The 25,598-nt window shown below is 39.4% G+C and overlaps 1 protein-coding gene across 1 annotated transcript in view; it reads right to left on the reverse strand.

The window, feature by feature from the left end:
- Window positions 1-8,679, reverse strand: part of LOC110212846 (radial spoke head 1 homolog) — a 45,312-nt gene extending 36,633 nt beyond the window's left edge. The window contains 3 exon segments of the mRNA XM_078146312.1: window positions 2,282-2,387; window positions 2,491-2,604; window positions 8,294-8,679. Of these exon segments, the coding sequence (XP_078002438.1) occupies window positions 2,282-2,387; window positions 2,491-2,604; window positions 8,294-8,350 (277 nt within the window). The 5' untranslated portion in view covers window positions 8,351-8,679.
- Between the last annotated feature and the right edge of the window lie 16,919 nt (window positions 8,680-25,598).

The following is a 25,598-nucleotide window of genomic DNA, read 5'->3' on the forward strand; positions in this document are numbered from 1 at the left end:
CTACAGAGAAAAACAACTTCGAAAGATTCTAGAACTTTGACCAACACCATGATAAATCAAGAGTCCAAAAAATGAAGAAGAAACATGGCACTCATTCCTGATAGAAGTAAGAAACTTAAAATGTAGAAAGAAACACATATTTTTAGACACTGTTCATGTGGGAACTTTTTTTTTGATGGGATGTACAGTTCTATATTGAGAGATTTGTTTTTGTTTTTGCTCAGTGGAGGAATGAGAATTAGTGGCAGTAGGAGAGACAGATTAATAAAATAAACACTGTTACTTGAAAAGTAAAAATGATAAAATAGTCCAAAAAAGAAATGATGGTGATATAAAAAACAAAAGGTCAATAAAAAAAATTTTAAATGTATATATGATTATTTACTATGCATATATACATACATATTATACGTACAAAGTAAACACAAGGAAATTTTGGCAGAGGAGGGAGGTATTAGCATCAAGAAAGGTCTCATGTAGGAGGTGAAGCCTGAGTTGAATTTGGAAGGTCAACTGTGAATTCCAGGAAGTCGAGGTGAAGAAAGAGGCACAGCAGACAGAAGAGGCGCAGATATGGAAATGTAACAGTTTGAATATGAACCAACAAAAAGGCCATTTTGGCTGCAACATAGAGCTTATGAAGGAGAGTAATGAGTAATAAGCCTGGAAAGGTAGGCTGGATTTAGATTGTGAAGAGTTTTAAAAGCAAAATGTAAGACCCCGTATTTGACCGTAGGAGCAACGGATCTTTTTGAGCAAGAGAGAGCCATACTTTGGGAGTATTAACTTGGGGAGCTATATGACATCCAGAAGGATGTGCTGAAAAGGAGGGAGACTTGAGGAAAGGAAAATAATCAGAAGATTATTGGAAATAGTTTGGGCAAGTAGAGATAAGAGGACAGATATCAGAGACGTGGATGTAGAATCCGCAAGACATGGTTATAAGTGATGTGGAGAATGAGATATCAAGGATTATTCCAAGGCTGTAAGTCTGAATGCCTGGAAAGATAGTGACACCCTAAACAAAATAGGGAAATTAGGGCCAGGGGTGGATTTACAGTTAAAAATAATGCCTTATCTTTTGGATGTGTTGAGTTGAAAATAGTATAATTATGTCCTTCCATAGTTCTTGACATTTCTTCTTCACCAACAAGTTCTTTGTTGGTCAAAATTAGATTTAGAAGGTAATTGCCTTTATACTTTCTCTACCTTTAGAATATACCCATTAGACTGTGAGCTCCTTGAGGGCAGGGCCTGTGTTTTGCCTTTCTTTATATCCCCAGTATTTAGCACAATGCCTGTCCTATAGAAGGTGCTTAATAAATGCTTATTGTCTGATTATCTTTGACAGTAAAGGTGAAATTATTAGTAAGACAAGTAAAGGATTTACCTGATGACTTTCTTTTAGGTGAAAGAAAACTTCAGCGTAAATAAATTAATTCAAATAAATAAATAAATAAATATTTTCATAAATACCTTCATCAAAACTGTATCCTGCTTTTAATGTGTATTAGAAGCTCAGCATTCATTTCTTCCAGCTGGGTAAGAATCATCCTAAAATACCTCATAGATTATGTCAATTATTTGCCCCAAATCCTTCAATTGTTTCTCACTACTTACTAGATGATGTCTTCAAACTCCTTAGCCTGGTATTGGAGGGCACAATCTAGCCCCAGTAGAACTTTCTGGTTTTTTTTTCTCCCATTATTTCCTAACATGAACACTCTGTTTCAGTCAAACTATTATTACTCTCCAATATCTCCAACTAATGCTTTGCTTGTGTCATTCCCCACACTCATACTGCAGATAATACTCCACACTTATACTCTAGCTAATGCTCCATACTCACTCCATACTTTACTTCTCTGAAAAGTGTTTTATGATCACACCAACCCAAAATGAATTTTTAAAGTAATGATTTTTTTTTTGGCATTTATTAACAAAGTGCCTTACATTACTCTCTCTGTGTCTCTGTCTCTCTGTCTCTATCTCTGTCTCTGTCTCTCTCTCTCTCTTTTACTGGCTAGATTGCAAAGTCCGTGAAGGAAGGGACTACATTTTTATTTATCTAGTATCTCCCACAGTGGATAGTATAATGCCATGTATATAACAGATACTCAATAAAAGGCAGTTGACCGATTGAACCAAAGAATCTGGAGCTTCCTTCATGTGCTTCCGTATTTATAGATAAGCTCAGTAATCAAAAACAAAACAAAACAAAAAGACCAAACTAGTTTTCTTACGTTGAAACAATAATATTTAACTTAGGATTCAATTTTACCTTCATATTGTGATCCATCTGCATAGAAAAAAGTGCCTTGGCCGTGTTTTTTATTTTCTTGGTATTCTCCAATGTATCGAGCACCATTCTTAAATTTGTAGGTCCCCTGAAACATATTTTTTCTTGTCACTCCTAAGTTAAAATATGCCCTAAAAATTTTTAGATGCAATTTTTAGAAGAAAAATTTCACCTAATACATTTATTCTTACCTGACCATGTCTTTTACCATGTTCATATTGCCCTTCATATGTATCCCCATTGGGCAATGTTGCTTTCCCAGTTCCATGCCGTTCACCTTGCTCATTGCGTTCTCCTTCATATTCCTGAGGAAATTAGATAATCAAAGTGAAATGCTTTATTAAACAGGTGAGTCTATGAAAATTAAGTTATTAAAAAGAATTTTTAAAATATTGAATGTATGAAATATTAGCAGAGTTGGCTTTATGAGTAACTAGAGGAAGTAGCCTATCTTTTATAATTTCAGGGATTCTTAGAAGGCTCTCCTATTCCCCAAAATATCTTTTCCACATGCTCATTAATGCCTGAAATTCCTTTTACTTTAGATAAAGCTCTTCACATCACAATTAGAAATAAAGTCTAAATTTTCACGCAGAGATAACACAGTGCCTTGAACTCACCATAAAGCTTAGACAACTGATATCAGATTCTTTCCTGAGAGTTGTACAATTGAGTGAGGTATAGTGAATTTAAAAGCTCCTCCATTGTTTACTGGTTTTATGAAGGCATTTAACTTAGTAAAAGAAAAGGCAGAACTGAAGACTTTCCACAGTCAAGGGGTCTCCCACGCATGTGTAAAAATTTTGCAAGATTTTATGCACAAAATGTACAAAAATTATATAATACACAAAACCGCAGAGATAACTTTGTTCAATCACCCACTTGGTAACAACTCTAAATAAGATAAAGAACAAGGAGATCTAAAGGTGTTGGTCAACATCATAGAAAATGAGAGACTTAGTAAAGGAAAATACACTGGGTATGGAGTTACAGAAACTGTATTTGACTACCAGCTTACTCCCTGCATGACAAAAGGATAAAATTACTCCCATTGAAAGATAATATTGTACTAATCACAGTGGGGCTAGGTGGTGCAGTGGATAGGGTCCCAGGCCTGGAGTCAGGAAGACTCGTCTTCCTCAGTTCAAATCTGGCCTTATACACTATCTGTGTGACCCTGGGCAGATTACTTAACCCTGTTTGCCTCAGTTTCCTCATTTGTAAAATGAGCTGGAGAAGAAAATGGCAAACCACTCCAGTATCTCTGCCAAGAAAACCCCAAAGGGGGTCATGAAGAAGATTGCACACAACTGAAAAAACTAAACAACAATAATCATGGTAATTCCTGGAACACTACAAAATATGTTCAGTGAAATTCACTACATTGTGAAAGAGACAAGACTGAAACCAATATGTAACCAATATCAGTGAGGAACCCCAAAGAACAGAGTAGGAGGTAGCATAATGCACTGTGTGCTGAAATTGTAGTCAGGGAAACCTAGATCCAAATCCTTCCTCTGACACTTAACTATCCCTGTGGCAAAGTATATATAGCACTGGGCCTGGAAACAAGATGAGCTGAGTTCAAATCTAGCCTCAGATATTTATTAACTGTGTGACCCTGGGCAAGTCATTTAATCTTTCTTTAACTCAGTTGTCTCGGCTATAACATAGAGATAATAAAAGCACCTATCTCATGGGATTGTTGTGAGGATCAAATGAGATAATATTTTTAAAGCACTTAGTACAGTGCTTGGCACGTGGGAGAGGTTTAATAAATCTTGTTCCCTTCCCCTTCTCTCTTTCCTCTCTGTAATCACGAATAAGTCATTTAACCTCGGAGCCTCAGTGTCCCCACCTGTAAAATGAAGGGGTTGTATTAGATAGCTATAAATATATGATCCTGTGATATGGAAAAAAAATCACATAAGATGGGCTCCCATTTATGGGTTGTGATTTTCATTGTTGGGAGGAACCTCCAAATTAATGAGATCACATATATTTGACTGTGGCACTTAAAAAATTTCAAGAGACACAATTTCTGGGTATTTTAATCATTTTATTAATAATGCCAGCATTTAAATAAAAGGATGACCATTTGGCCATCTCTCTCTTAGACCAAAGACAATCATGGCAGCTTATAGTTTATATGCCCATTAGAAAAAGGGTGTTCCCGAGGGTGGCAATAAACTCTGATTAGTTAACATTTAATGAGAGAATGAATATTACAATGAGGGGCTCAACCTATTCAAATGAACTTTGATTACATCATACTTCTAAGTTACCTCCAGCCTTGAGCAATCTATTCAAAGAATTTATCCCCACCCAAACCTGAGTAGGGGGAAAAATGGATCTTTAATGAAAAAGACTTCTAAGCATTTCTGATGAAAAGATTGGAACCTTCTAAGTTCAAACATAGAGTTTAAGAGAAACATAAAAAAGATAAAACACATTGAACAATGGTAAAGGATTGAACAAGGATAAACTATGTATATTCTGATATGGTGAGATGATACATATGAATGTTCCATCTGAACCCTATCATCATCAGGGTTCATAATCATAGAATCTAAGTAGACAGAAGCCTGGGAGTGGTTTAGTTAATTCCATCTAAAATCCTACCTTCTACAAGATGCTTTTCCTTATCCTGCTTAATGCCAATGCCTTCTTTGGTTATCATTTTCAAATCATCCTATATACATCTTGTTTGTAAATAGTTGTTTGTATATTGTTTCTCCTGTTAGAACTGCGAGTTTCTCAAGGGCAGGGACTATTTTTTCCTTTCTTTTTATCCAGTGCATAACACAATGCCTGGCATATAGTAAGCAATTAATAAATGCTTGTTGACTAACTATAAGGTTCTCCTGCATGGTCTCTGCTTTGGAGTAAAAGAGGTAAGGAATGCACAAATAACTAATACCAAAGAATAGTTCGCATTAATTTGGTACTTTATTGTTTGAGATAATTGGTGAGTGAATCATTCCCATTTTATAAATTAGGAAAATGAGGCTGGAATTAAACCTGTTTTCTGTGTCCATGTCCAAAACTCTTTCAACCTTAGGGCTTAGAATCTGACAGAGTTGTCATTAGGGAAGCACTTTTTAAACCTTAAGTTGCTGAAAAAAAATACAAGTTATTTATAAGGAGGGAATAGACAAAAGTGCTATGAGAATGCCGAAAAGCGGGCACTGGCTTCTGGCGAGGGAGCTCCACAGAAGGAAAACTGCAAGGTCTGGAAGGATAGGGAATGATGGAAAGAACGCTCCAGACCTAGAGTGTGGTGAACAAAGGCGTGGAGGTAGTAGGAAATGTTCTCGGTGCACAGAGTAAATCCAGTTTGCTTCAAGCATAATTTGTGAAGGGAGGAGCTTGAAGCAGTGGTCTTCAGTTTGGGATTCAGGAAAAGTGGGATTAAACCATAGCTCTGATGCTTTCTTAGCTTTGTGAATTCAGGTCAACAAGTTTTATGAAGTACCAGAGAGCACTAGTATAGAGATAGTAGCACTGAGCTAAACACTGGGTCAGATGGAGCAAGTCACTTAACCTTCAATATCAGTTTGCTCATCTCTAAAATATCGTGATATTGGATTGCTATAGAGTACTTTATAAGCTTTAAAGCACTAAAAAAAGGGGGGGGTTATTGCTGGAAAAACATAATGGATAACTTTGAATGACTAATTTGGCTTTTATGGTGTAAACAATGGGAAGCCAGAGAAAGTTTGGCATGAAGTTTTAGGAAGAGGGGAGGGAGAAAATTTGGAACCACAAATCTTGTAAAAATGAATGCTAAAAATTGTCTTGACATATAATTGAGAAAAAAATAAAATACTATTAAAAAAAGGAATAGAATGGCATGATCAGTATCTGGAAGATACCGGTATGTAGACTTTTTCTGGAGGTTTATTAAGGGGCAGGAGAGCGATGAAAAAGGATGAAGAGAGGGAGGCAGATGAACATTTAAAAAGGTAAGTGCTTAGAAGGAACAGGAAGAAGGGATTGGGAGGCAGTTGTGGAAAGACAAGAAGAAGAAATGAATGGGTTGGTAATCACTGTGGTTTTTGGAGAAATCAAAAGTCAAAGAGGGCTCCAAAAGCTGGATCTTGTACATTATACCACTCCCCAGTCTCAAAGTCCTGGCACATGTTTCTACTGAAGTTGTGCACTTAGCCACGGGCAAGATCTCCTGGGATTTTAGTTGGGATGGGTAGAGAGGAAAGGGAAAGACTCAGGAAAATACCTTTCCCCGCAAAAAAACCCTCCAGCCATCCCTTCCCAAATCCACCCTGCCCTTGACCCCCGGATATCTGCAGAGGGTACCAGATAAAAGCACTGACCCAAGAAAGTCAATCAAGAACATACTACGTTCAAAGCATAGTATGTGTTACTGAGAAACAGAGGAAAACAAACAAAAGTATTGCCTGCCTTTCAAAGAGTTTATGGGGATAAAGCACTTGGATAAGTAAATACAAGATAAGGAGAGAGAAAAACAAACAAAACAAACAAAAAACCAAAAAAACAAAAACCCAAAACTTGAGAGATCAGATGAGCCTTCCAATTGAGGTGACACCTAAGACTATAAGAAAAGGTTAAAAGAATTTGGGAGGGAACGTGTTCTAGGCTTGGGGGACAGTGCAAAACCACCAAGATAAGAGATACTATGTTGGAGAGTTCCAGAAACAATGAGCAAGTCCTTTTGGCTTGAAAGGAGAATCCAAGTCTGGAAAAGTAGTCTGTAACCAGATAGTGAAAAGCTTTAAATACCCAGAAGAGTTTGTTTTTTATACCAGAGGCCAGAGACCTACACTGAAGGTTTTGAGCAGAGTCCTACAAGAGAAAGAGTGGCTAGGAATCATTCACAACACCCTGATGAGAAGGGGACAGGGTTGTTGTGAGGGTTGTTGAGGTAGAAATGGCCAGGTTTAGCAACTGACTGAACATGGAAGTAACTGAGAGTGAAGAGTGGAGGGTGACTGCAGGGTTGCAAACCTGAATGAAAGGATGATGTTCTCAACAGAAATAGGGAAGGAATAGTAATGGGGATGGGGAGAATATAATGAGCTTAAGATGCTAGGTGAAGATGTCTAGAAAGCCATTGGAAATATGGGACTTACGTTCAGAAGAGAGAAAAGAGGCAGTATGGTGTAGTGGATAGAGAATTGGCCTCAAAGCCTGGAAAATCTGGTTTCAAGTTTCACCTCTGACACATACTGGATGACCCTGGGCTAGTAACAATCTCTCAGTGCTCTAGGCAAAACTCTAAGACTATAAATTGCCAAGAAGGTATCCACCTGGATTGATAGAATGCAATCAATCATAGGTCCAGTCTCTATCCCTATGTATTTATGTATATATATGTGATATCTGGCATAGAGTCATAGTAGCATAGATCCAGGTCTTAAAGGGATCTCAGAAGTCATCTAGTGGAACTTACTAATTTTACAAATGAGAAACTAATGATTAAAGGGGTTTTTCCTAAGGGTGGACATATTACCTTCTGCCTGTCACAGAGAGGACTAGAAAGGTTCAGTCTCAAGTGGCTGATTCAAATTCAGACTCCCCCAGACTCCAAGCTCAGGGGAAAAGTTAAACACTTTTTTCCACTGCATTACACCACCAATTGAACCCATTGGAGTTGAAGAGATCACTGAAATAGGAAGGGAGGGAGGGAGGGAAGGCTAGAAGACAGACAGATACAGAGAGAGCAAAAAAAAAAAAAAGGAGAGATCCTTGGGACACACACAGGAAGGCAGGGAAGGTACGATGTTCCATTAAAGAAAACAGGATAGTTTTCAGGAAGGTTGGAAGTAAACCAGAACAGAACTCTGTTAACCATGTCATTCTCACTGTTAATAAGCCAAGCAAAGAGAGAGCATCCAGGAGGAGAGAGTTGTTGATACTATCCAAGGCTGAAGTCACAAGACAGGTACAAATGTCCCCTCTTTCTCCGCCCTTCAACAGCTTTCCTCACCCCGAATCCATACTCTTCATCCTCACCCCGAGATAAGGCAATTTCTCCTCCTCCTCATATTCCTCAGAGCCATTATCAGACATGACTTCACCACCACCACCACGAGTCCTGCCTCCAGAGGTGTTTAATCACTTCGGGCTGCGCCTTTTCCGTCAGCAAGCGCCAAGGAGATGCATTAAATGTACACCTTCCCTCCTCCAGCCCTAAACTAATTCATCTCCAACCTCAGGATCTTCTTTCCCAGCGGGAGGTGAGGGTGGGGAGCGACCGAAGTGGAGAATCGGCAAAAGAACAAAAGATACAAACATAGGGGAGAGTGTTTGGATGGGAGGAGGCAATGCTGAGCGTGCAGCGGTTGTTATAGCAACCCATGGCAACGGAGACTAGGTCTTGTTTTCCTGCCTGCCCTGAAGGCAGCTAAATACAGAGGGAACTAGAATGCGCAGAGAAGGAATCAGGAACGTGTATAGTCATAGAATCTCAGAAATAGAATAAATTCTTAGAGATGGACACCCAGGTTCTTTTTTGACGCCCTCCCCCCACTCCCCACCAAAAGTGGTTGTGAATTCACTGTCTCCCAAAGCAACCCGTTCCATTTTGAAGTAGCTGTAATTCCTGGGAAATTGTTCTTACATGGAACCTAAATTCGCCCTCTATAACTTCCATCCATTTTAATCCTACTTTAATCTACTATTCTTCAGGCTAAATATCCCCAGTTCCTTCAGTTCATCCTGTTTGGCAGAGCCTCCAGTAATTTCGCCAGGTTGCCCTACCTTTGAACATTTTCATTTTTTAATGTCCATCCTAAAACTTGGTACCCTGAACTAAAGACATTCTCTGCATATCGTCAAAGCACAACAGGGTTCTTGGTTCTGAACATCATTTTATATGTAGTTACCATGATACAAGAGGGGTCCCCAAAACTGTTACCCAGGTTCATGGTAGTCTGTGGGTACATATTCACTCAAAACAATAGCTCGCAAGTTGCCACTGATATAATTACTTTTTCCCTCATTTGGAAAGCACAATTATTTCAAGGTAAAAATCTTTAACGTAGTAAGAAGATTTGCAATAGGGCACTCCTCTCATAAACCTAGGGCACACGAATGTACATGCCATCAGTAGGGAAAGTGAAATTGCATAAGGATCATATCTGTATATGGGTGATATATGTGGAAAGGCAGCTTATACCTCCTGCATTATAGGATCCCTAATGTCTTCTAAGTGTAATGATATGGCTGCCTTTAGATCTACTCTTTGCTAGTCAAGTCATCTCTATTGGTTGGGTTCACTGGACCTGGCATCTCTGTTCTAAAGGGCTCCATTGGTTTCACCAAATAGTCTCCACCTTACAATGCCTGCTGCTGCTGCTGCTGCTGTGTTGGTGATGATCTTTCGTTTTTGGAAAGGACCAATGACTTCAGGAGGGTGATGTCTCCAGTTTTGTGTGAATTGGATTTAAGTGAGGCAGAGTGGCACAAAACTGAGCTGGTGTGCTGCTCTGTGAACCTCAATGCTATGTTTTTAAAATATACTTGATAAGTAATGTTATATTTTGGATTTCGTCAAAAAAATTTGTGGAAATTTGTTTTTGCTCATTATGTAAATACCCACCTAATATTTTTGATTTTGCTTCTTGGCCCATAAAACCTAAAATATTTATTATCTGACCTTTTACCAAAAAAGTTTGCTGACCCTCTGTTGATTTTTTCTAATTTATCCTGAATATAGCTGGTTTGTACATAGTTATTTGCATGTTAGACTATTAGATTTGAGAGCAGGGACTGCCTTTTGTCTGTCTTTGTCTCCTCAATGCTTAGCACAGAGCCTGGCATATGGCATAATCCTTATCTGACTATATCAGAGTAGAGTGATCACTGAGCCAGGAAGAGCTGACCCCTCAGTAGACCTTAAAAGGAGTGATTTGGCCTCTGGGTTCTTTCTTTCTTCTTTTCTCTGAAAAGTGTGAGCCTTGTCTTGTTTCAGCACATCTGGCCACCCTCTTCTTCCTCTCCCTCTCTCAAAGCTATTGCTCAAATGTGGTAACTAGAACTAGAGTTTAGCTCTGATGTGGATTAATTCTTTTAAAGGGAAATTAGACCCTTTCCACCTGTTTAAAGGTGGACCCTTTCCAACTGTTTAAAGATAATGTATTGTATTTTTAAGGCAACTTAAAGGATTTTCAAATCTGTCTTTTGCTAACAATATACGATTTTTTTCTTACACAAACTTTAAAACTATAGCCCCACCCCACCTACAGAAGATATGTTTTGACTATATTTCCCATACTTGGTGACTGCTGATATGTTTAACTTTAAGGACTGAATTTTCAATAATTACATTTGGCTGTTTGCTTTTCTCAGCCCACTTCTCCTATATTGACTTCCAAACTTGTATCTGCTCCAGAATCCAGTATCTGGTTTGCTGTCTCAGCCAGATTCCCCTCCATATGAATCCCAGTTTATCTCTCATCACAGCCAATATTCTACAGCTTTAGGTAATCACCACACAGGCTACATGACCAGATTCTTGCTCCCCTGATTCAACCAGGACTCTCTGGCCTTCTCTTGACCCTTCAAACTATGTACACCTGAGATCTTCCAGCTCAAATCTTTAAGTCTGACCATTCCACCATGGATATCAACAATTGGGTATAAATCAGGGCTTGATTTATTGTTTCCTTGATTGCCTCACTTAAGAAAGTGATGGAGAAATGTTAGTCATGCCGATTAAACTTAAAAGTGTGTTGTGTACGTTTTTCGCTCAGAGAGCTGATTGTTAAATTTTTGTTGTCACACCAATGTGGCCAGCTAGGTTCGACCTCTTAAGTGATGGTTTTCTACTGTGGAGCAAGACATTTTAAGCTGTAAGGAAAGAACCATGGCAAGGGTTGGGGTCAGAATTTAAATATGACATACCCATTACTAACTAGATGTGGAAGAGTTTAATTGCATCAAGAAAAGAGATACTAGCTATTTTTTGTGCTGGAGGGAGCATGTTGGCCTTCTGGCCTTGACATCAAAATGGGTTCAGGAGGTGAAAATGGAATTCTAAGGAAAGAGTCTCTAGCAATGGAATGAGGTTTCTCTATCACTTTGCCTCATAATACTCTCTTAATTTCTTGGGAAAACTTTTGAACATATACTTGTCTCAGTTAAATTAAGAGAAGAAGGATTTTTCTACACTTTGCTGAGAGAATTATAGAGAATGGTCAGGTTTCTTTGGGGTTCAATGTTTGAAATCTAGTAGTGGCAGGAAATAAAGGAAGAAATTCACTGTCTGGGCCTAAATGCCTTCATCCTTCAGTGACAGAAGCTGTTGACTGCCTCCCAGAGCCATAGTCACATATCCACTTACACTAGTGCATTATTCACACATAACCTCACACTAGAACAGGGACTCAAGATCAAATGATGTGTTTGCTTTATAATTATATCAATAAATATTTATAAAGTACTGTGCCAGACACTATACTAAGCACTTGTGTGAATCAATTTGTATTACTGCCTTGCAGAAATTTTATATAGATGACACCAGTTTAAAATTAATCTGAAGGGCAGCTAGGTGGCGCAGTGGATAGAGCACCAGCCTTGAAATCAGGAGGACCTGAGTTCAAATCCAACCTCAGACCAAACATGACACTTACTATCTGTGTGACCCTGGGCAAGTCACTTAACCCCAATTGCCTAAAAACAAAACAAAACAAAAAATAAATAAAATTAATCTGAAGGGTTGTGTATTGAAGGGATTGTGGGATAGGTGGTCCCAGCTTTATTTTTGTAGAGCTTATTGTGTAAGAAGCAGAGACATCAGCTGACTAAGCCTCCTGTTTCTCTACCAATAACTATTTCCACGGATCCTTGCCAAGTAAATGCTGGCCCAGTGCCTGGGGGTGATACCTTACAGAGAGCTGTGATGATAGCTTTAGAGCTATTTCTGTCCTTCTCCTAAAACTTCTCCCCTTCTCAGCCATGGAGCTGAGGTCAGCCCAAGACTGAACTGTACTGGACCAGAACCATGGCGACAATTTTAAATCAAACCTACAACCCGAAGCAGCTCAAGAATTTCCAGAACTTATCAAGATTATAGGATGTGGTCACTGTCAGGCTAGGACACACCAGGTGACACTGTACCCTTCAGATCTCACTGTGATCATTCTGACATTTTCTGACTCATTCCCACAAAAAAATGTGGAAATGTTGATTTTACCATCACATGTAACCTGTCAGAAAACTGCAAACCTATGCCTAGGTTGCATATTAATGCTTGTTGACTTGAATTGTTTATTTGGAAATTTAACAAGGGTGAAAAAAATCACACTAACTGCAATTATATTGATTATAACAATTATTGAATAATAGATATTACTTTATTTTTGTAGGTTTTGATGTTCCCACTAATGGGAGCGTTTGGATACTCTTTGAAGTTCTTTAAAGTGTGATATTTCTCAGAGCTCATCTCACTTAACTCCTTCACTTTATAGATAAAGAAAACTTAAGCTCAGTAAAATAAAGTGAATTGCTTAATGTTGGACAAGTAAACACACCGACTATGCCATTTCTTAGGCAAGAGGCACAGGAGGGCTTCTAGCACCTCTCTCACTAGCAGGTTTGTTTTTGATTCAGTCAGACAGGAAGACAGGAAGGGAGTCATAATAAGCAGTTCAATAAGCTTACTTAATTCTAGTCTAGTCTTAAAGGGAGTGTGCTGATAATGGGAGCACCAATTCCTACAGCATTCCCTGACAGCCCTTCTCGCAGGGGGGTAACTACCAGTTGTCTCTATGAGGTCAGTCGAGACCAGCACAACTTATGCACTCCCCTAAATCCTCTCTAGCCTCAGTGGGGGCCAGCTGAGGCAAACACACAGATTTCCCCTCCCAAGCCTTGATGGGGGCTGATGAAAGCACACACAGCATTCCAGCCTGCACATTTACCCCTAAGGGGGTCCCCACTCACTGACTAGTGTCCACTTGCTTTATAGGGTAACAGACAAAGAAGGCATATTGTCAGCAATAGCCTCACAATTTTACATCACTTCATCTCTACAACTACCTTGCAAGCGTGGTAAAAACTGTTTTGAACCATGATCATGAGAACTCATATCTAACACCAGGGAAGTAGAGATTGTTATGGCTGTGGATCCTGAGGAAAAAACTCTAAGAAAGAATAACAAAAAATCCACTTCACACACACTAAAATTCACCTTGCTTACACCTAGTATTTCATGCACCTAATAAATATTTACTGAGGGCTTACTATGTGCAAGTCTCTCTTAGGTGCTGTAGAGGACAGAAAAATAATGACGTAATTCCCTTGCAACAATGACCTTCCCCCTCACTTTCTACCTTGGAGCATGCCTAGTCACCATTCCTGATTCCAAGTAACCATGTGGAAACTCCAAGGGGCCTACTTCTAATCATGTATGACGCAATGCTGAGGGCTTTACATTGTGTGATGATGAAGAGACTCATAATTGGCTGCTGAACTGGAACTGAGTGGATATACAAAAGAGGCCACTTGCTGGTCAGTCTGTCTCTTTTGCTTTCCAGTGATGAATTATTAGACTATTTTGAGCTGTTCCTAATAAGGGGAGGAGGGCACCTGTCCTGCCTCCCACTCAACCACCATATCACTATTAAGTGTCTGACAATCTTTGTGTCTTGGTATTCTTTCCAGATCTTAGAGGAGTGAGTATGCAGGGAAGAAGTATCCAGGTAAACTTGTGAATTCTGAAAGATCAAATGTCCTGGGTGGCCTGGCATGATGTTAACAGTGGTGACTATCAGAATGGCAGTGGCTGATGGAAGGGCAAGTATTAGAAAGAATGGCCACCAAAAATAAAGGACTGGCCCAGTTCATCCACTTTGATGGCAGGTTTTCACCAGCTATGGCAGAAGCAATATCCTAACCCATTCCCCCAGACAAGTTAGACTAGTGTTTCCTTAAGAGGTATTGAGGCCATCCTCAAGACTTGGTTATTTCAGGAGACTAAAAGCTCAGGATATGGACATCATTTCCTCATTGCCCAAGTCCAAAATAACCACAAGTTCCTCCAGATGTTCCCAGTACAATATCGAATAACAGTGGTGATAATGGACATCCTTGTTTCACCCCCGATCTTATTGGAAATGCTTCTAGCCTGCCTCCAGATGTTCCCTCTGATACTTGGCCAAGGGATAGCAATGGGAAGCTCAGGAAAGGGAGTTTCCCTCTGCTGAATCAACTCAATATCTTTCTTCTGCTATGCCTAAGTAGTTCTCTTTTTGTAAACTTCTGAATGACCTAAGAGTGTCTCAGTTTGTTCTGGTATTGTGCCTAAAATAACAGGGGATTAGACTTAGTCATATCCTATTCAAAATAGCAATGGAATATTTAGACAGTTGAAAGGAAGAGGTGAAATGTAAAGATGGATAATTATCACTCCTGCAAACTGTATTATGACCCAATGGGGCTTGACAATAGCCTCCCAATTAACCAGTAATTATAAGTCGAGTTACTGAATTCTATATAAACTATTCTGTTGATGTGCTCTGATTTCTTTTATGGTAATTGAATGATGTTTAATAATACATATAGTCATTAATTTATTTTTAGAATAAATTGTGTTTTACCAGATTCATATTGTGTTTTGAGTACTTTTTTTCCCTACTCTCCCCTTTTAGAGAACCCTTAGACTTGAGACAAAAAGTAAGGTAGGGTAGGAGCCAATGAAAAAGGGGAACCCAATCTTCCTGACTAGAGGTCAGGCTTTCTCAGAATTGAACCTGGGCAAATTGCAATGGATGGGTATAAGAGAGGGAATGGTATACATCTCCAGGCACTGTGGATACCACATGAGCAGCGCTTTAAAAAACAAAACAAAACAAAACAAAACAGAGACAGCTAGGTGGTGCAGTGGATAGAGTCCCAGCCCTGAAGTCAGGAGGACCTAAGTTCATATCTGGCCTCAGACAAAACACTTGACACTAGCTATGTGACCCTGGGCAAGTCACTTAACCCTAATTTCCTAAAAATAAAAAAAAAACCAAACAACCAACAAAAAACAACATGACATTGGCCATAATCACAGAATTTCCGAGAAGTGGTCATCCAATCCCTAGCATGAAGATCTCCAGGGAAAGGAAATTTACACTCTCCCAGGCAGAACATTATACTTTTGGTTAGTAATAATAGTATTGATTTGATTACTATGCCCAAAACAATAGGTAAGATAGGTTGAGGTGGGGAGCAAGACTAGGGAGTGAGCAGATATCAGGAGGCCTGGGCATATGACTAGGCAATTCACTTTATTTTACTGAGCCTCAGTTTTCTTTATCTATAAAGTGAAGCAGTTGAATGAGATGAACTCTGAGAAATATCACCCTTTAAAGAGCTTCAAAGAGTATCCAAATGCTCCCATTAGTGGGAACATCGAAACCTATGAGAATAAAGTAATATCTGTTATTCAATAATTGTTATAATCAATATAATTGCAGTTAGTGTAATTTTTTGCCCTTGTTAAATTTCCAAATAAACAATTCAAGTCAACAAGCATTAATATGCAACATAGGTATATCCCTTTCCCCCAACGCTCATAGGGTAGGTTTGCAGTTTTCTGACAGATTACATGTGACGGTAAAATCAACATTTCCACATTTTTTGTGGGAACGAGTCAGAAAATGTCAGAATGATCACGATGAGATCTGAAGGGTACAGTGTCACCTGGTGTGTCCTAGCCTGACAGCAACCACATCCTATACTCTTGATTAGTTCTGGAAATTCTTGAGCTGCTTCAGGTTGTAGGTTTGATTTAAAATCACAGTCTGGAATGAGGGGCTAGCTAGATATAGAGTGATGAGTGGGTTATTATCCCACCTCTTATGTTAACTACCTATGTGACTTTGGACAAGTTGTTTAAACTCCATAGGCCTCAGTTTCTTTATCTATAAAATGAGGGGGTTGGACTCCTTGGCCTCCAGGGTTCTTTCTAGCTTCTGAGTTATATACCTATGATTCTATGACCCAATCAAGACAGCTGGGCCCCAGGATGGGGCTTCTAAAATTGAGCAGATTAGCTTCCCCAAGGATTTGGGCATAGATCCTACCATAGGACAACCTTTCAAATATTTGAAAACAGTTATAGTGTCCCTCTAAGTCTTCTAACAGGCTAAGCAACCCCATTTTCTTCAGCTGCTCCTCAAGGGCATGATCTCAAAGTCATTGACTATACCAGCTGAGTTTCTCTGGATGCTCTCCAACCCATCAGTGTCCTTCCTAAAATATGGCATGCTGAGGTGAACACAGTTTTCCAGATAGGGTCAGACCAGGCAGAGTATAAAAGGACTATCACCTCCTTAGTCCTGGATATTGCATTTCATAATGTGGCCTATAATCATATTAGCCTTACATTTATCCCTACTGAATTTCACTTTATTAAATTCAGACTCAAACTCTAGCCGATAAAGAACTTTTAAAATCTCGACTCCATCAACCAATTTTTAACTATTCCTCCCAGATTTCTGCCATCTGAATGGGGAAACTCTCAGACTTGGGTTCAAGTCAGGGAGACTTTTAATAGTAATTTACCAATCTGACTCCTGTGGAACCATCAAGTTAAGAAAATAGGAACTTCAGACTTTAATTCACATATACACAATCAGTTGATCACCATGCTAATGAATCTAGTTGAAGAACAGTTATTGTTGTTTGTCCAAGAGGACCATGACATCATAAAGGTGATGCCATGATTTGCAAGTGAATTGGATTAGATGAGGGAGGGCTGTGCACAGTCACCAGTTTCACAACCAGAGATGGCCCTGGATGCAAAGGAGACCTTGGCCTTTTTAAGTTAAGGTCTTTCCCAGGTCTCAGTTTGACTGAGGCAACACCTATTTGGTGATGAAGGCTCGGTAAGAAATGAGGCAAAGAAGGTCCTTTTATCTAGTCAAAAAAAAAATCTGGGAGGGGAAGACCCTCAGGGTTTCTGGCCAAATCAAATAAGGACCCAAACAATGACTAAGTGAGGCTTGGGCTGGGACCTGTTGTTGGCCAATCACTGAGAGCCAGAGTGATTTAGGTTGATGGCATAGTCCTTAAGAAAGAAATATAAGGGGCAGCTAGGTGGCGCAGCCCTGAAGTCAGGAGTACCTGAGTTCAAATTCGGCCTCAGACCAGACACTTGACACTTACTAGCTGTGTGACCCTGGGCAAGTCACTTAACCCCAATTGCCTAAAAGCAAAAAAAAAAAAAGCAAAGAGAAAGAAAGAAATATAGCCTGTAAACCCCAAAATATCTTTAGAGGTTTCAGTAATCAAAATTCATATTCCTTTGGGCGGAGCAACCCAAGGTAAGGATTCCTTATGTGAACAGAAGGAGAGGAGGGAGCAAGGAAGGGAAGGAATGAAGGAAGGAAAGAAGGAAGGAAGGAGGGAGGTAGGGAACTGCTGCATTGCCCAACTGGAACTGGCCAGTTGGGTCCCCAGTAGGGATGATGGGGTGTGGGCCCAAGCTGAGACCTTTGCCCCTTACCCCAAAAGGATTTGGGTTCCATTTGTTTGAGAGGGGGAATGACAGGGTACTGGCCCTGGGAAATTCCCCCCCCAACTCTCCTTGAATTTTCTCCCACATGGTCAAGTCTTTGGCATTCACCTGAGGCATCATTCCAGTAGTCCTCTCAACTGGCCTTTCATTGTGGCTACTTTCATTGTAGCTAAGCCCAATCTCCCAATTGTGTTACCTCTGATCCAACTCACCCTTCATTGCCTGTTACCTTCCTATTGCCCTAAATCTTATCTAGATCCCATTCTACCTCCCAGTCACTCCCATTAAGATCCTCCCTAGACCAGTCACCCCAAACTACTTGGTCACTCCTACATCCCTCTCACAGTCTTTCTGTATATAAAATCCATCTTGTCTCCATTAAGGTGCTCAGATTATTCCCCTTCCAGTTTGATTTTTTTTTGGACTAGGTTAAAGAGGCCATTCTTTGCCTCATTTATTATTATTATTATTATTATTATTAATTTTTTTACCTAGCCTTAATCATTGAATGGGCATTGCCTCAGTCAAGCTGAGACCTGCTACCTACCTTAGCTTTAAAAGGCCAAATCTTCCACCACATCTGGGGTAGAAGTCATCCAGTCATCCTGATGTGTATCTGACGACTGGACTCATATGACTCTGGAGGAGAAAGTGAGGCTGGTGACTTTATATAGCCTTCTGTCACTTGAATCCAATTCACTTGCATGGTATGATATCACCTCCGTTACCTCATGGTCCTCTTCAAGAATGAAAGATCAGCAACAAGAACAATCAAAGGCATTTAACCAAATGGCAGGCAGAGAAAGAAGAGTAATTAGAAAACATTCCCTTCACAAACCTGAGCTGCACTCCTCCAAATATATACAGTATCCATGGAAAAACAGTACAGTGATAAGCATCTCCTGTGGCAAAAGAAACTCAACTCCTCCTAACCTAAGTCCTGGAGGTCCTTTCACACTTAGAAAATCCTGCTGGGTTTCAAGGTCTATTTCTTTGTATTTTGGATGTTGGATTACAAGTTATAGGAGGAGAAAAATCATTTTTCAAGTGTAGTCTGATTACTGCTTGGAGGGAACATTGGGTTCTTGATGGTTATGCCAACAGAGTAAAAGCTCTGAAGGTCCTACCGAGCTAAAAAGGCTCTACGCATAATGTACAGTAGGGCAAATTATTGTTGGAAGATTAGACTAGCTAACTTCAGAAAGGCAGGTTGGGAAGATGGTGAATTTTTTTTACTATAATAGTTCTCAAAGACTGTCTACTAATCTGTAGACTGAATACCTACTTACACATGGATGAAAAATTATAAATTATGAAAATTATAGATTCTTGAAGAACTGAAGTTTAAAATATAGTATCCATCTTCTGCCATATTTGGCAGCTAAGTGATGCCTCAGACACTTACTAGCTGTGTAACCCTGGTCAGGTCACCTAAAATCTGTCTGCCTCAGTTTCCTCAACAGTAATATGGGTATAATAATAGCACCTACCTCCCAGGCTTATTATGAGGATTAATGAAATAATATTTGTAGAGTGCTTCGCATAGTGCTGGTACATAGTTGACACTTAATGAATGCCTTTTTCCTTTCCTTCTCTTCCTTTTCCTCCTCCTCCCTATATTTGTATACTTGTATCTTTGTATTCACGCCTTTCCTAAATTTTATTTCGTTGGAGATAGAATGTGCTTTAAACATTGCTCCACCAGGGGAAGCACCAATGTGCTAATATAGACAAAGCAGTCATAAACCATCATAGAAAAGTGACTACAGCCTAGCCTGAGGGCTTATATACACGTAAGCTCATAGCTCATAGCTCATAAATCATAGATTCAAAGCTAGAAGGGACCTTAGAGGTCTTTTAGTTTGTCCTTGTTATTCCATCTGGAATAATGTTTTCACATTAACCAGAGCAAAATCTTCCACAAAGATCAACATAAACAACAAAAACTTTCCATTCAAATGTTAGCGTTAGCATAACAATAAATGCCACTCTTCTCTCATTTCTTACAGAGCTCTTAACCTAAGCTGGGTAAACTACTTTAAAAAGCAAATATTTTCCAGTTCAATTTCCTTATATGTAGGATGAGGAAATGGAGCTCCAGTGAGGTTGTGATTTGGCCAAGATCACCCAGGAAACAAGTTAGTAATAGATCTGTGTTCAGAACTCCAGTTCTCTGGATTATTTCTCCAGGGCTCTTTTTGTTCTAGAATACTACTCTGAATGTAACTGTATGACCATGGGCTAAACCTCAGATTATTCATTCATCTATGAAATGGATATAACAATACTGGTACTCCTTACCTACCTCATAGTGTTGTTGGAAGGAAACGTTTTGCAAACTTGAAGTGCTTTATAAATGGACCTTTATTATTGTCCTTCTATGTTCACAGCTACAAGGGATAGAGACTGGTGGACTTGTGAATCTGTTGGGGTAGGGAGCTCCCGATTAAAGAAAGTCCCTTTATGAATACCACCTATATATAGCCTTAGATTTGCCTAGGTCATGGAGTGGATAAATGACTTACTCAGGGTCACACAGCAAGGATGTGTCAGAGACAAGATTTGAACCCAGATCTTCTTGGCTGGGAGGCCGGCTCTCTATCCACTATAGCACAATGACTCTTAAACAGCCACACATGAAATTTTAAAACCTTCAGTTTTGAACAACAAAAATTTCATACTAGGTAGCTTTAAAACAATTTGTTATATAAATGAAAACAAACTAATGTCAACTTTAGTTAGGAATGTAAGGAGTTGATAGATCTTTGAAACTGGGTACTTCACCTAGTTTTAGAGAGCTGGGGGAGAATGGTAAGGAACTGAAGGAGTGTGAGTAGAAAAATGTGCAGGAAAGGCATTTTTCTTTAAAAATATGAAAACATATACTGTTAGTCCAATTAAAAAAAGTCACAATTGTCAACCCATATGTCTTCTAAGGAGACATACCAGGTCCTTCTGACTACTCCCACAGCTGTCAAACTTGTGGGTATGGACTCCTGGATCATCTGAAGAAAACCCCTGCTCCTGAGGAGACAACAAAACCCTCTGGGGACCTCAAGGTTCATCTAGTGTGGACCCAGAAGCAGCCAACATCCAGATGAGACAGCTGTCCCAAGATTCCAGATGAGGGCTGGGTCCTAGGTTATTTTTTTTTCCTTTCTTTCCTTTTTTAATGTGCCCAACCACCAATGCCCTGATTCAAGCATATGTTGGCATTTTCTCCCTCTACATTCTTGGCCCCCTTAGCAATTATACCTGGGACATACTTCCCTGATAAGTCCCCTCAAGGGGTAACATCTTGCCCTGGCCCAACTGGACTCTTGTGGCATCTTGACTTATACCTGCCTCTCCTTTATTGGCCAGAAGGGTAGGGGATCTTTCAGACCGTGTCCCTTTGACCAAAGCAGGGAAATGGCAAGATAGCCCAGTGAACAAGCTGTGCCCTGAGTTTGGCATAACAACAATCCTTTGCTTTTACCTTCTAGATGATCTCAGCTATAGCAAAATCCCAGAATTGTTTCATATGGTTACTATATTGCTTTGACCAGTACCAGGTGTTCTCTGAGCTCAGACAGGCACCTGCTGTATCGGTGTTCTGCTGTGAATCACACTTGTCTTATTTTTGCTGTTACCCGTCATTGTCGGGGCTACAGCTCACTGTGTAGCCATAGGTATTAAGTACTGAGATCTCCCCACACTGCCTCAGATCCCCCCACTAGGGGCGGGACTCCTGGACATGTGTCCTTGCTTGCAAGCCATTTCCCTCGTTTTGAAATTAAACTTCTTTTGATTGGTGACTGTCCTGTCTCTAGCCTGCTCTGTTTGGCTTAGGCCACCCACAGGTTAGAGGCCAGTTCCATCCAGTTGACAGAAGTCTGATCTAGTTAGGTGGAGTAACAATACCTAGAATGTTAATCCTATCTTTTATCAGCCCTTTCCTTGAGAGATTGGACGAGGAAATAAGACAGGGAAAAAAAGCTTGGGTCTCCCCAGTTTTAATAATTGGCTATTAATATGAGAGAGAAATAATTATTTCTCATGCTAATATATAGATTTTACTAAATCACCCCTCTGCTCAAGAACCTTCAATGGCTTCCTTTTCCTTATAGGATAAAGTATAAACTTGACATTTGGTACCCTTTGTTTCAACCTAACTTAGCAGCATTTCACATAATTCTCCTTGACATACTCTAGGTTGAGCCAGACTGTACCATCATATGTGCCTTGATCTTGTTCTATGTCTTTGGCTCTGTGCCTTCAAATAGGCCAACTGCTTCCTTGAAACTCCCTCTGTCCATATCTCTCCCTGTTGAATTCCTTCTTTCTTCAAGGCCCAAATGAGGAGGTACAGTGATATGGTGAAAAAAAAAAATCATGGACCTGAATCCTAGGTCCTAATACCAGCCCTGACACATTATGTCTATTTTTAATGTTATTAGTCTAGGGAAAAATTATTTTTAAGTTCAACTGTGCTCCTGATTGCTATTCATTATTAGGCAAGGAGTGCCCCAGGCTTGATTCCCTTCTCTCCAGAACGCAGAACACACATAGCAAAATAGCAAATAAACCCATTTATCCAAACAGATAGCAAACAGAAATCAGAGAAAGTATACACATGGGAATATGCCAGATAATAAAGAGTAAATGAGCTCTGCCATTGGAAGTGAGATAACTCAGTTTAACTAAGAGACAGAGAAGGTTTCAGATCTCAGTCAAGGGGAAATTCCCTAGTAAACTGGAGATAGGGACCCAATTGAGGTTGCCAGTTCTTGTACATGTTGGCTTCTTCCCAGAGTCTCTCTGTCTTAAGAGATCTGAAGAGAACCTAGAACCATTTGTCTTCTCTCTCAAATCTTTAAGCCAGAAGAATGGCTTCTCTTTCTTCTCTCAAACTTTCGTCAATTTCATCTCTCACACAGATGCAAAGCACTGAATAATCAATCTCCACCAATGAGGAGAGTGATATGCAAATGACCCTTTGAGCCAAGGGTTACACTTCAATGAATCTATGATGTCATCAGTATGAGCCTTTTATCCACTGGTACTGAATGCAACTCTGGATGAAATCACCACATTACTGGTGTTACAGACGCACAGTGAATTGGCAGCTTACATTTTCCCTGTTCTAAGACCCTGCTGCTTTTCCCCTTCTCTCCAAAATCAGGCATTGATGAAAACTCCTCTATACTGAGTTGAGGGATACCAGACACAATGAGGTATCTTCTGATTATAGGAAGAGAATTTAAAAATAAAATTAATCCCATCTCTTTCAGTTATAATTGCCATTTGCTTTGTTATTAATACTTTATATTTGCAATATTGTAATTTTCATTAGCTGAGAGACAACATGATATAATGAAAAGGACTTTGAACTGTTAGATTAGATCCTTGCCTTTGGCATGTGACCCTTGGACAAGTGACCTTCTTAGAGAAACTATTTCTTTATCTGTAAAATGGGTAAAATAACACGTGTTTTGCCTATCTCAGAACTGAAGTGATTAAAGTAATGTATGTGAAAATGTTTTGAAAACTACAAGCAGTGTATCAAAATAAAGAATTAATATTAATGTAGTGGGAACCTAAATTTCTGCTTTCCTCCCCTTAACATTATTCCACTCTTTTTCTATGCAGTTACGCTGGGAGTGCTTGGTTCCTGTGACTTATTTTAGTGGCAGCGAAAGCAGTTCTGAGGGATTTACATAATTCTTATCCAATTCCCCTTGGAAAGACTTAGGAGGCTTGAGGAACAATTGAAAAGAAACTGGAGTGATTTTCTACTTATTCACCTCCCAGGAGCTGGGGAAAATGGATATTACCCTGTGCAATCACCCTGTCTAGCCTCACTTGGTAATGAATGGGGGGGGATGTACTCCTGACTTCTGGATAAACTTTCTATGAGGCCAGAGGTCTACATGATAGTACCTACAATGTTCCAGCCACTGTGCTAATCACTGGAGATAAAAAGAAAGATGGAAACAGTCCCTAGTTTCAAGGAGCTCACAATTTAAAGGAGAAAACAACATGTAAACAAGTATTTACGAATAAGATACATGCAGGATTAATTGGAGATAATCAACTATGAGGAAGGCATTAGAATTAAAGGGGAACTAGGGAAGTTTTCTTGCAAAAGGTGAGATTTTAGCTGAGACTTGAAGGAATCCAGGGAAGCGAGGAGGCAGTTAAGCAGGGAGAGAATTTCAGACAGGGGATAGCTGGTGAGAATGCAGGAAGTTGGGAGATGGAGTTTCCTGTGTACTGAAATGCAACAAGACTAATATGACTGGATTATAGAGGATGTGGAGGGGAATAAGGTCTATGAGTTATCCATCCTGCTTATGGCAACATTTCCCCAAGAAACGTTGCTGAACATTTTCTTAAGATGATGTTAATTTCCCTTTTTATAAGATGATGTTAATTTCCCTGTTTATAAACCTTCACTGCCTTCCCTGAACAAAATATACATTCTGTAGTCTAAAGTCTGTAAGCTTAAAGATATTCCATGATCTACTTTTCAATCCTAATGTAACATTAATGTACAACCTATGTTTTATGTTGCACTGAGACTGTATAACCTATTGTCACCAGGAAATACTCCATATTCTCCATACCTTGCGTCATTTCTCTCTGCTTAGAATATATTCCATCTTCATATCTGTTAGTTGAAAATGTATTCACCTTTTAAGGCTGAATTTACATATCACTTCCTTTCTTGATCTTCCAAACTGGATATGATGTTTCCCTCCACTGAACCCCCAAAGCTCTTTGTACCTTTCTGAAGGCATTTATCACATCTTACCTTTTATTATAGCTCTGGGGCACTTTTCTTATATTCACTTTAGAACATAAGGTCCATGAGGTCCAGCCTTGAGCCTTGTTTATCTTTGTGTCCCCCATTAGTGCCTGTCATTATGCCTTTTATTTTGGAAGTCAACTTTGTAGAAGGTGAGACAAAAAGACATCAAGGGACAGTCTTAAAGAATTTAGAGTTGGAGACATCTAGTATAATGTCCTATGCAATGTAGACTAAATCCTTTCTACTGAGTCTCTGAGAATTAATCATTCTTCTTGTTTTGGAATACCCATCATGGACATGAAATATACTTTTTTTCAGAGGCAGCATATTAATAATCTGAAAAATAGAAATTCTTCACCCACTTGATTTTTCTTGTGCGGATAGTTATATTGAACTTTCTTTTAGATTATTATGGAGGCTCTGCAGTGTTTCAGGATTTGATGTAATCAACATACTATCCATTGAAAATAGCAGCACTTGAAAGACCTCCCCATCTGTAAGGAATTGCTCTTCCACTTCGAACCTATACTGGACAGTGGCAAATGTGTTTGGCTGCTATGTAAGCCCTTGTTTTATGCTTTACTTGATATTAATCAGAAGAGGGTAATAAAAATTATCTTTACTATTATGTATTTTAATGAATCTTATAAGATTTTAACAGATACATGAGAAACACCTTTCAAAGAAGAAATGTTAAGCCAGCATTTTGATCTATCTACCTTGAAACAAGAAAGAAATAGAGCTGTCTGGTCTAATTCCACTGGACAGGTCCTTATGTTGAAGTACTGAGTTCTTTCTCACTGGAAGTCTTCAAATGAAGTTGATTGGTAAGGGATATTATAAAGAGGATTCTTGGTCAGGTTCAGGTTAGCCTTAGGCTTCTGAATCCCCTTTCAACTCTGAGATTCTGAGGTTCTGTGGGACTTAAAATCTTTGTAACCACTACTTACTGGCTGTGGTTTTGTCTTCTGGAGCAATAGAAAAAGGTCTCCTTTCTCTTCTGTATAACTGTATTC

The sequence above is a fragment of the Phascolarctos cinereus genome, unplaced genomic scaffold, assembly GCF_003287225.1.
Source record: "Phascolarctos cinereus isolate Bilbo 61053 unplaced genomic scaffold, phaCin_HiC Scaffold_726;HRSCAF=1367, whole genome shotgun sequence".
NCBI classification, from domain to species: domain Eukaryota; kingdom Metazoa; phylum Chordata; class Mammalia; order Diprotodontia; family Phascolarctidae; genus Phascolarctos; species Phascolarctos cinereus.